We start from the raw sequence: 12,770 nt of genomic DNA on the forward strand, positions 1-12,770 counted from the left end.
CAAGAGTTGGCGGTGGGTGGTGATGACTAGTTGACTTCTCTCTAGTCTATCACTGCAAAGTTAGGGACGGTAGTGCAGATAGCTATGCGGAAAATTCGAAAATAAACAAACCGTTGAGAGTATAATAAGGATTTACGTGTGTTATAATTTCAAGACAAAATAAAAAAAAACATTCGCTAATTAAATTAAAGTTGAATTTCAGATAACAGATGGAGCTTTATCAGTTTTTGTAATGTATTCTTGAAACGTGGACATGGTTTGGTTCTTGGAATTTCGCACAAAGCTACTCGAGGGCTATCTGTGCTAGCCGTCCCTAATTTAGCAGTGTAAGACTAGAGGGAAGGCAGCTAGTCATCACCACCCACCGCCAACTCTTGGGCTACTCTTTTACCAACGAATAGTGGGATTGACCGTCATTTTATAACGCCCCCACGGCTGGGAGGGCGAGCATGTTTGGCGCGACTCGGGCGCGAACCCGCGACCCTCAGATTACGAAGCGCACGCCTTAACGCGCTAGGCCATGCCAGGCCCGAAACGTGGACATGAACTAGAAAAAACGAAACACTTTTATTATTTGAGTCGATAAACCTTTCATACCACGGAAAAATGTTTTAAATTTCCGCACAAAGACTCAAATAAGAAAGTTGAAGTTGCCAAAAATAGACCACAATGACAAACGAAATGTTTAAATGCTCGTTAAGTGGGTTGTCACTTTCACCACGCCCCCCCCCTTCCCCAGTGACTCAGGGGTATGTCTGCGGACTTTGTGCTTAGTTTGAAACAATAACACTTTCACTACACTTATATTTACAGCAACATCCGTTAGCAACATACCTGCTTTGGGAATCTAACTTTCTGTAATCTCAGGTTGTGAATTATTTTTGTACAAAGTGGGAGTCGTATAGTGGGAGGGAAGGGCCGTAAACAAAAATGGTCATTTAATTCAACTATAAATAATTATAATCCAATAATGTGTTTTTCTTATAGCAAAGCCACAAAGGGCTATCTGCTCAGCCCACCGAGGGGAATCGAACCCCTGATTTTAGCGTTGTAATAATCCAATAATACTTGTGTTGAATTAATTAAAGGGTAGAGTATATATAGAGAAGATTTTATGGTGTTTACTACGTCACTGGTTTTCAATCATCAGCCTAAAGTTACAGGTTGGGGGGTCAAACTTTTTTTTATTAGGAACTCCTATTTTAGAACGTAGATGGCAAGATATCACTTCAGAATATAAATGTTTGAGTTTCATATACTTTCCAGTATTTCCTGTTCTTGGTAAGTCTGTTAATATAATGTGCAGATTTCATAAGCGTAATGATTGGATATTTTTTCTAACTTGTTTTTAATACAATTGTCTTATGTATAAATATTTACATGTACGATTTTCAGTAATATTAAAATAAGGAAGGAGCGTAAAAACACTTACACCTAATGTTATAACTCCAGTAACGAGTGTAACTCGTGTACGGAAAATAGATTTATTTTTTTTTCTCTTGTACGAGCAGGTAGAAATGGAGATAATTGTATCTTTATTCAAACAAAATTAACAACCACACTGAACATTATTTTTTTGTAAATTTCTGCTGTAATTGGAGAGGCACATGAACAAAGATAATTTCGTGGAAATTAACATGCCATTTTGAGCTGTTCGGTTAAAACCACTTCTCTCCAAATAAATAAGCTTTTCAATAAATAAGGAAACTCAATATCCATGTAAATGACTTTTTGCTTTCCATAACCAAAATCCAACCAACATGAATTATTTATGTCGTTGAACGAAACAAAGTGTGTACAATTAATTATGCATTATTATATAACTTTATACTAATGGCATTATTAAAACAACGAATAGTTATTTGGGATCATTTTTTTCTTTGCGATACACAACGTTAAACTGGGGGCGCTGTATGCAGCACTGACTTTGTTGTGGTCGAAAGGCTTAAGACAAACCATAAACATGTTCTTTTTTATCATTTCCACCTAATTTCCATTTAAATTAAGTAAAATTCCATGTATGTATATAAAAGAACAACAATGAAACGAGATGGCCCAACTGCACGTGTTACGAAACGTTTCGCTTCATATGTTTGTGGTTTAACCAAAATACACACAATGGGCTGTTTGTGCTGTGCTCACCACGAGTACCGAAAACATGTTTTTCGCATTATAAGCCTTCAATGTGCCAATGAGGGGGTCATTACATTAAGCTCTATCACATTGATGCATAATATAAAATCATTTAGTTAATAAGCTACCCACTTGAGGTAGGTTTTGTTACCACGTTCGTGGGCTTTTCACGTTACCAAGGAAACGTCATGTAGTGACGCATTAAATTAAAGAAATTTATATTTTCGTTAAAACCTCGATGTTACACAACTTAATACACACTGTCCTGAAATGAATATTCAACCTCACACACTGTTTGTGAGCTTCAATATACTGTCCCATTACCACCAAGTTTAATCTATGTATAATTAATACTTAAAACCGTTGGTATGTGGCGAGACTTCTAATTGCAGAACTGAGTAAAATAAAGAAAATTGTTTATTTCATAAATATTTCATGATTTCGCCACTAGAGGCGCTGCAACTGATGACGTATTTCCTGTAAAACAATTTATTGAAACTGTGTTTTTAGGGTCACAAGTCTACTTCTATGCCAATGAAACCATAGCTGTAATGAACTTGTTTTTATTTTCCTCAGTTCTCTAATCATAGTTTTAAATAAATATTTATCTACATGGACGACTTGTCTTTAGTAACGGATTAGTTTAAAGATAACGTTATGATCCAACACATTCCTTGTCTTTGAAAGTATGTAAACGTGCAACAGTTTAAAAATTGTGGGCCTTTTGTTATTTTGAATATTTTCATAGCGTTTAACTCCTATAACCTGTATTAAAACCAAAGTAATGTGGCGTTCTGCAGTTAATGAACATCGCAATACTTAGCATTACAGTAAAGAGCTCTTTAAGCAGTTCATGCTAGCTTTAGTAGGCCCTCTAGAGGCAGTAAGTTACTGTCCCGCCCAAGAGTTTCCGAGTATTAAACACACTACAGATTACTTAATAATAGCTGTTAAGAATTCTGGTAATCGAAGTAGCGAGAAACAACATTAATTTATGGATAAATAGATTTGATAATCGTTACATTTATTTCTCATTGATCTTGACCGTTTATTTGTGTTCATTTGAAATTTTAGTATTCACATAGAATATATTAAAAAAATTCTTATACACTTTCTTACCAAAAAAGTAAAAATAAATTATTCAGCTGTTTACACTTAAAAAGAGAGAAACTGCACATTTAAGATATATTTTCAATGTTTTAATTAAATTATTTGTTAGAGGGAGCTGCTAGCATGACAATGACGCGAGGTTAAGAAAGTATGTAAAGTTAGTGCTAGAATACGTACAGTATTTGTGAATGTTAATAAGCGAGTAACGAAATACACACAATAACTGGAACTCATCTCAGAGCTTCACTACTTCTCAATCCTTAAACTAAAAAAAACAAACTAACTTAAAGTCTTATTTATGGATATTTCGCCAAGTTTATAAATAAGGTTATCGTTTGTTCAACTGAATTTTACTCTGGTAGTTTTAGGCTTACAAATACCTACAGGCGATAGTAGCTTGTAGCAAACGTTAAGCAAAAACAAATTAATTTGTTAACGATATTTTCAGGATACCATCTTAAAGAACCCACCAAACGATAGAGAGCGTTACAATAGTATGATATATTCTAGTTTGAGCCTAAAAGATGTGTTGCTGTTCTAAATATGCGTCAACCCTCACTGATAAATTACAAACTACTTACAAACGTTCGTGATCCAAAAAAGAACAAACTTTATATCAACTGCATGTTAACTTCTGATATAGAATGTTATATAAGTTGCCTTTGAACAAATTATTTGTAAGTAGCTAACGGAAAAGTATAAACAATTCTAGCATCAGCACTTCCACAACGGTTGCAAAATTAAAAAAATAAAATAAGTTAAATTATCAACGTAGTTTTATACTTCCAACAACGCCCTACAACGGCAAATATTTAAGAACTCATAAAATCGTTTTGTTTGTGTTAAAACCAAAAGCTTCACATTAACATACCAAGACATTTTCTCAATATTCAAAGATCTTCTTGACAAGATATGATGACATTTCTTTTTTAAGAAATGTGGTGTGGTTCCATATTATATCATATTTTTTCAAGACCCAACGGTACTTTGGTTTGGTTTATTTTCATTTTCGCGCAAAGCTACACGAGGGCTATCGCCCCTACTTTAGCAGTGTAAGACTAACGGGAAACCAGCTAGTCATCACCACCCACCGCCAACTTTTGGGTCACTCTTTCACCAGCGAAAAGTGGGACAGACCGTCACATTATAATGTCCCCACGGCTGAAGGGCGAGCATGTTTGATGTGATAGGTATTCGAACCAGCGACCTTCAGATTACGAGTCAAGTGCCTTAACCACCTGGCCATGTTGGGCCTGAAAACATAGGAACAGTGATGTGTAGCTTGGTTCTGTCTTAAATGTAATTACAGTTTGCTTGTTTTAGAGTAAAACGTGAAGTTAAGCATAATTCTTGTTTTGAATTGAAGCACTAAGTTACACTATAAGGTATCCGTGGTCTACTTACTACAGGTAAGTCCAGGATTTTAGAGTTGTAAGTCTCACCTGGGGCCTGCGATTAGAAATAACCACAGAAAACTGATGGTTTCAGGTGTAGTAGCGACGATATTCACCCGTTCGTCTGCTACTTTCACTAGCGTCATATGATCAGGTTGTTCTCGTCATTGGCCGGACACTTGCTTTAATTGTAGTATGTCCGGTGTGCAGTTCGTGGAATCTGGAGTCCGAGACCAGATGTCGTTGAACTCACTCCGCATTTCAGTTGGTTGTTGGAGTGTTATAAAAGTGACAATCAAAGTCGTTATTCTATTTTTAAAAAAGCCTAATAATAGCTTTGTTGCGGCGAGTACTTCTGTTTGGATGCCTTCCATCTGGTTATTAGTTCCAAGTTATGAACAATTATACCTGAATCCTAGAAATCCTAGAATTATTCGTTTCTTTAATTTGTTTTGAATTTCGCGCAAAGCTACACGAAGGCTATCTGCGCTAGCCGTCCCTAATTTAGCAGTGTAAGACTAAATGGAAAGCATTTCTCTGTGTTTGTTTGTTTGTTTGTTTTGGAATTTTGCACAAAGCTACTCGAGGGCTATCTATGCTAGCCGTCCCTAATTTAGCAGTGTAAGACTAGAGGGAAGGCAGCTAGTCATCACCACCCACCGCCAACTCTTGGGCTACTCTTTTACCAACGAATAGTGGGATTGACCGTTACATTATACGCCCCCACGGCTGGGAGGGCGAGCATGTTTAGCGCGACGCGGGCGCGAACCCGCGACCCTCGGATTACGAGTCACACGCTTTATGCATGCAAAAAACAGCTCGTTTGGGTTGAGAAAATATTTTACGTAGAAAAGCGAACAACGTTTCGACCTTCTTCGGTCATCGTCAGGTTCACAAAGAAGTGGGGCCTGGCATGGCCAAGTGCGTAAGGCTACTCTTGGGCTACTCTTTTTACCAACGAATAGTGGGATTGACCGTCACATTATAACGCCCCAGATTACGAGTCAAACGCCTTAACCCACCTGGCCATGCCGGGCCTCCTCCAGTGGCTCAGCAGAAAATTTGCACACTTACGACGCCAAAGATCTAGATTCGATACTCTTAGTGGACAGAGTAAACATAGAATAATTCATTGTGTAGTTTTGTGTTGGCCACTTTTTTATTATTGTAATTTAATTTTTTTTATTTTCTGCAAAATACTTTACAAAAATCTACATTCCCCAAATTCTGCTTTCGGAACGTCAGAAAGCAACCGTCGTGTCTTGTAACCTTTAACCTTTACGACACATCACGTTTTCCTGAGAAAAACTCTCCAACAGCCAAGAGTTACTACGTATGAGTAATTTATCAAGTACATTCATAATGTTAAAAGCATGAACCAATTCGACTTTCTAGCGTTAATATGCTATTTATAGAGCTGATGGACATTTATCCATTTTGTAACGTTATCTTAGAAAGAGAGATCACTTTGATAACAGAAGTTTTGTATAACAAATTAGGTTTCCAGCAAATAACCGAGGTTTCTTTAAATGAGGTAGCAAAAACATAGCTAATACAATGTCTAGTGTTTTACTATACAACTGACAGCGAGCATCAGTGGTGTGTGAGTGTGTGGAAGGAGGAAATACACATGATTACCTGGATGAGACCCCACCCTGACAAGGAGGAGTCTGGGAAGCACTCTCTATATAAAGAGCTCTATCCTCAACTTCACGATTCTGTAGGTTTGTGAATAACTAAACACTCACACGGGAAGCAAACGTAAGTACAACCTCTGAAAATATTGTTAACCCTAATGAATGTTCACAAAAAAAAAAACCACATCCATTTTTATTGTGTCCTTTTCGTGTTATTTTTAGTATTGATGCTCTAATTTTAAATCAGAGGTTTAATATGCGTTATTTATATACAAATATTCATAAATATAAATACATATATGTATGTATTGGATACTTCAGGGTGTTCGGAAAGTCACTGTGCAGTTTTGAAAGCCGTGATAACAGCATTCATTCAGTCTATTTCGAGCCAGCAACTGATAGCGGTGTTTAGAAACAAAATAAGAAGAATCCATGCCTGTATTGATGCCAACGGGGGTCACTTTCAACATCGTTTATAATTGTCATTCATATTTACCTCCTGTATTCTTTATTGAAACATGTCTTTTAATAAATATATAAGTAATAATTCGTCTTGAGTTCGTGACGTATTAAGAAAGCATTGTTTAAACTAACAGATGGAACTAAACGATTCGGACGACGAGAATCTGGAAGCTCTGCTGTTTCGCAAGGCAAGCGAACGACGAAGAAAGCGTTCTCGTCACTCCCCCCGTCGTGGATCTTCGCCCTTTACCTGGGACTTTGACCCCCACACTCGAGATCGGCGAAGGTTATCATCCTTTACAACATCATCTGGAGAGTGAGTACTGCTTCATTTCAGGACACCTGTTGTCGGAAAAAAATTTGAAATAAATATGATTTTGGTAATACAAAAAAAAATAAAATAAAATAAAAGCGCAAAGCCTCACGAGAGCTAACCGCGCTTGCCGTCCCTAATTAAGCAATGTAAAAACCAGAGGGAAGGCAACTAGTCATTACACCCACCGCCAACTCTTGAGGGGGGGGGGAATTACTCTTTTACCAACGAATAGTGGGACTGACAGTCACATTTTAACGACCCCGCGGCTGAATGGGCGAGCATGTTTGATGTGAGGGGAACTCAAACCCGCGACCACGGACTACGAGTCGAGCGCCCTCACCACCTGGACGTCCATGCCGGGCAATATTCCGTAAGTTAGTATTTCTTTTCAAGACACCTGTTTACAGAAAATCATTTGATATGAAGATAAGTTTGGGATATATAAAACATTCTGCGAATAAGAAGTAATTGAATGTTGTCTAATTAATACCTACTAGAGGCCTGGCATGGCCGAGCGCGTAAGGCGTGCGACTCGTAATCCGATGGTCGCGGGTTCGCGCCCGCGTCGCGCTAAACATGCTCGCCCTCCCAGCCGTGGGGGCGTTATAATGTGACGGTCAATCCCACTATTCGTTGGTAAAAAGGTAGCCCAAGAGTTGGCGGTGGGTGGTGATGACAAGCTGCCTTCCCTCTAGTCTTACACTGCTAAATTAGGGACGGCTAGCGCAGATAGCCCTCGAGTAGCTTTGTGCGAAATTCCAAAAACAAACAAACAATACCTACTAATTACTAAACTAAGCACAGTTGGTTTTCCGTCGATCTAATACACTAAACATCCCTGTTAACAGTTTTGTTATTTATTTTATTAACAGTTAACCCCCATATGTCAACATCTACCTGTACTCTAACTTATTTGAAAGACACACCCGGTAGGGAGGGGTAGCAAGTTTTGTAAGAGCTCTCTATCTTCCCAGTTGCTCAAACTGGCGCTTAAGTCAATGAATTAGTCTTAAAGAAAGAGAGCGACACCTGACGAGTAGAAAAGCAATGCAGAATATCTCTGTTTATGCATTATTTTAAGGAATACACAAATACATTCAGGCCCGGCATGGCCAGGTAATTAGAGCACTCGACTCCTAACGTGAGGGCCACGGGTTCGAATCCCAGTCACATCGAACGTGCTTGTCCTTCCAGCCCTGGAAGCGTCATAATATACGGTCAATCCCACCGTCCTTTGGCAAAAGAGTAACCCTAGAGTTGGCGGTAGGTGGTGATGACTCGTCCGCTTTCCTTCTAACCTTACATTAATAAATTAGACACGGCTAGCGCAGAAATAGCTCTCGTGTAGCTTTGCGCGAAATTGAGAAAAAGAAACAAACACAACGCATATTATAAAGTTATTCAGAAGGGTATTATACAATTATTAACTGGTATTCTACACTGGGTTATATGGATTATCGCTTAGAGTCTTACGTATTTTAACTAAATTTCTCATTCATTTGATGAGAAAAGATTGTTGATTGTTATTCTCTGCTCGTTCCACTAGTTGCGGTGCTCCTAAGGACTAGTCCACTAATTATATCACAATATTGTAGATTTTTTGACGAGTCGTTAAAGCATTATGTATAGTTCTATTAGATTTCCAATCTGCTGAATGACGTCAAATACATATAGTAGTAATAATAATATAATATTGTTTTCAGTAGCGTTTCACGTGGAATTGGTTTACTGTTTGTGACCATATGAGGGATATATACTCTTCAAAAAAAGAAACGCAAAAGGCAAAATATGAGACAAATTGTTAACAAGTTTATTCCAAGTAGTTCTCTATGACATGTGTGAAACTTTGCACATTCACTGCTGAACATCCAAAGTCTGCAACGGCGAATTCCACGCTCACTAGTTGAAGTTTAACGTCACTCAACGTCAATAACGAGTATGCCCCCCGTGAGCATCAATAACTGCTTGGCATCTCCTGCCCATGAAAGCGATGAGATGACGAATCACATCCTGTGGAATGGCTGTCCACTCAGCCTGCAAAGCTGCTGCAAGCTGAGGTAGAGTCTGCGGTTGAGGTTGTCGCCGTCGCAGACGTCGGTCCAACTCGTCCCAAAGATGTTCGATGGGGTTTAAATCTGGTGATCTGGTGGGCCAGGGAAGAACGTTGATGTTGTGGTGTCTCAAGAAGACAATGGTGAGTCGGGCTGTGTGAGGACGGCTCTTGTCATGTTGAAAAAACGTCGTTGACGTTCACCATGATGGGTTGCACATGGGGCCTAAGAATCTCGTCAACGTATCGTTGAGCCGTAAGATTCCCTCGAATGTGCAAAACGTTTGTTCTGGCATTGAAAGCGATGGCAGCCCACATCATGACGCTGCCACCACCAAATCTGTCAACTTCCTGCACACAGTTTGCTGCAAAACGTTCACCTCGGCGACGGTAAACACGGGTCCTTCCATCCTACCCACGAAGCATAAAACGTGATTCATCGCTGAACCAAACATGCCTCCATCGTCGATGAGGCCGTACCCGATGTGCCCGAGTCCACTGCAGCCGTGTTTGACGATGTTGCTGGGTGAGGATGACGCCTCTGACTGGACGTCGAGGTCGGATTCCTGCATCTCATAGACGGTTGCGTACGGTCTGATCGGAAATCCTACACAGCCCTGGTATGGTTGAGGCAGTAGACGTCGCAGTGGTGGTCCTATCCCGAAGGTGACGTAACCGGATGTAGCGATCTTGTGCGGACGTGGTCACACGAGGTCTGCCAGATCGTGGACGGTCACGAGTTGATCCATGTTGTTGGTGACGATTCCATAGCCTTGTGATGGTGCTTGGTTGGACATTCACAGCTCTGGCAACATCTGATCGAGATTCGCCTGCTTCCAAGCGACCAATGGCGTTGTTGCGTTGTGCTTTAGTCAGTCTTGGCGTAACTGTATTGCGTGTCGGTGGCTTAACACTGAGCTATGGAAACCGAGAACCCGCCACTTTTATAGGGATTTTGCACATGTTGCACTTGCAGAACATGCAGATCTCTCAAACAAATTTATTGGACACGCCTGCGTTTTGGCGAAAAATCCGATGTTTTCCTCCGTTTTCAAAGTGCATAACTTTTATTGTCATTTTGTTCTGACAATCAGTGCCTTAACATGTGTAACATCACATACTCTGAGCTTGTAACGTTATTACATATATTTCTCTTTAAAATAACAAAAATATCCCTTTTGCGTTTCTTGTTTTGAAGAGTATATATGTATATATTCTGTGTCCGTTGAGTAATGTTATACTGGGTTATCAGAAGCTAGATTTGTTTTAGTTTATGCAATATCAAGTTTCTTTGTTTTTTTCATTGGTGGATCCACAAAGAACAGCAAATTGGGGAAAAAATAAAACAAACAATTCGAATTTATGTAACAATACTAGGACATGGTATTTCTTTTTAACTATTTGGTTTTAATAGGCCCGGCATGGCCAAGCGTGTTAAGGCGTGCGACTCGTAATCCGAGGGTCGCGGGTTCGCATCCCCGTCGCGCCAAACATGCTCGCCCTTCCAGCCGTGGGGGCTTATAATGCGGCGGTCAATCTCACTATTCGTTGGTAAAAGAGTAGCCCAAGAATTGGCGGTGGGTGGTGATGACTAGCTGCCTACCCTTTAGTCTTACACTGCTAAATTAGGAACGACACAGATCGCCCTCGTGTAGCTTTGCGCGAAATTCCAAACCAAACCCACTCTATGAACATTCGTTAACATGCGACAAAGTTTTGTTTCTTTCTTTATAACTATAACATGATCATAAGTGAAACAGGTTATTAACCTGTGGCGGTTTTCCTGTGTGTTCCGTATATAACAGGTTTTATATTGTTAATATATATTGATTTTTTAAACCTTTATATTTCAGCGTAATAATGACTCTTAAGTTTGTAGCTCCCCTCCTTTTAAATATATGACGTGAAACAGCCCAGATATTAGCTCTTCTAACATAAATGGTCTTTTGACCACTTATGTATGTCATAATTTACGTAACAAATTACTGCTTAACTTTATCAAAACTACCATAATAGAAGGTTGTTTTTTTCTCATTCCTGGGGGTGTTTCATGGACAGCTTGAACAGACTAGATTTACTTGTCATAATAAACATTAACTCACTATACATCACGTTATTTCTTAATAAGGACACCATACAATAACTAAGTTTTCTATTATTCAGTGTCAGTATAATTGCATTAGTACTTAGCCAATACCCAGAGGACTTACGGTTAAGGATGTGTGTGCGTGGGTGGTTTCGATATCTGTTTCTACAATAAAAGATAGCACGTTTAAGAGTGATAAATAATGGATCCGAATGAGCCACACCCAGAGCTAGAAACAAAATGAACACACTTTTACGAATATTGACGACCACACCCAACTAGCTAACCCATCTGTTACTTCTTCGCACTAAGGTGTTTAGATATAATTTGCCGGTATCTCTAATGTTCTCTGACATGTTATAAGTACGTATTTTTCTTTTGTTAAAGAAGCCTCAACAAAACATTCCGTGCACTTGTCGCACGAGTAGTAAAAAGAACTTTTAACGATATTCGATACAATTGTTTTTATGTTAAAAGGTTTGAAATCGTAGTTGGAGCATTTGTTTGTTTATAGTTAAGAATAAATCTATACTATGGGTTATCTGTACTCTGCCCACCAAAGATACTGAGTGTGTGTTTTTCTTATAGCAAAGCCACATTAGGCTATCTGCTGAACCCATCGAGGGGAATCGAACCGCTGATTTTAGCGTTGTAAATCCTTAGACTTACAGCTGTATTAGTGGGGGGAAAGGATACTGAGGTCCTGTTTCTGGTTTTATAAGTTCTCGTTCACAGATATACCTGTGTCATTGATGGAGGGGGGTGTAGTAGAAATGGCATAAGTTAAGCAAATTGATACCAGTGTTTCTGTTTTTCCAGGGGGGACAAAGAGAGGAGTCTGATCTGCCTGCTTCAGTAAATAATTCTTTCTTTAGGGATTAACTAACAAGATATTATAAGGGGGTTAAAGAGAGAAGTCTGATCTGCCTACCTCAACAAATAATTCTTTATTTAGAGATTAACTAACAAAATATTTTCAGGGAGGTTAAAGAGAGGAGTCTGATTTTCCTACCTCAACAAATAATTCTTTATTTAGAGATTAACTAACAAGATATTATAAGGGGGGTTAAAGAGAGGAGTCTGATCTTCCTACCTCAACAAATAATTCTTTCTTTAAAGATTAACTAACAAAATATTTTCAGGGGGGTTAAAGAGAGAAGTCTGATCTTCCTACCTCAACAAATAATTCTTTATTTAGAGATTAACTAACAAAATATTTTCAGGGAGGTTAAAGAGAGGAGTCTGATTTTCCTACCTCAACAAATAATTCTTTATTTAGAGATTAACTAACAAGATATTATAAGGGGGGTTAAAGAGAGGAGTCTGATCTGCCTACCTCAACAAATAATTCTTTCTTTAGAGATTAACTAACAAGATATTTTCAGGGGGGTTAAAGAGATGAGTCTGATTTTCCTATCTCAACAAATAATTCTTTCTTTAGAGATTAACTAACAAGATATTTTCAGGGGGGATTAAAGAGAGGAGTCTGATCTTCCTACCTCAACAAATAATTCTTTCTTTAAAGATTAACTAACAAGGTATTTTCAGGGGGTTAAAGAGAGGAGTCTGATCTGGCTACCTC

General features: G+C 38.8%; 1 protein-coding gene across 1 annotated transcript in view; it reads left to right on the top strand.

The window, feature by feature from the left end:
* Nucleotides 1-6,362: 6,362 nt before the first annotated feature.
* Nucleotides 6,363-12,770, top strand: part of LOC143228851 (transmembrane channel-like protein 1) — a 77,854-nt gene continuing 71,446 nt past the window's right edge. Inside the window, exons 1-2 of the mRNA XM_076460246.1 lie at nucleotides 6,363-6,398; nucleotides 6,871-7,052. Of these exons, the coding sequence (XP_076316361.1) occupies nucleotides 6,871-7,052 (182 nt within the window). The 5' untranslated portion in view covers nucleotides 6,363-6,398. The remainder of the gene's footprint in view (nucleotides 6,399-6,870; nucleotides 7,053-12,770) is intronic.

The sequence above is a fragment of the Tachypleus tridentatus genome, chromosome 10, assembly GCF_004210375.1.
Source record: "Tachypleus tridentatus isolate NWPU-2018 chromosome 10, ASM421037v1, whole genome shotgun sequence".
Taxonomy (NCBI): Eukaryota; Metazoa; Arthropoda; class Merostomata; order Xiphosura; family Limulidae; genus Tachypleus; species Tachypleus tridentatus.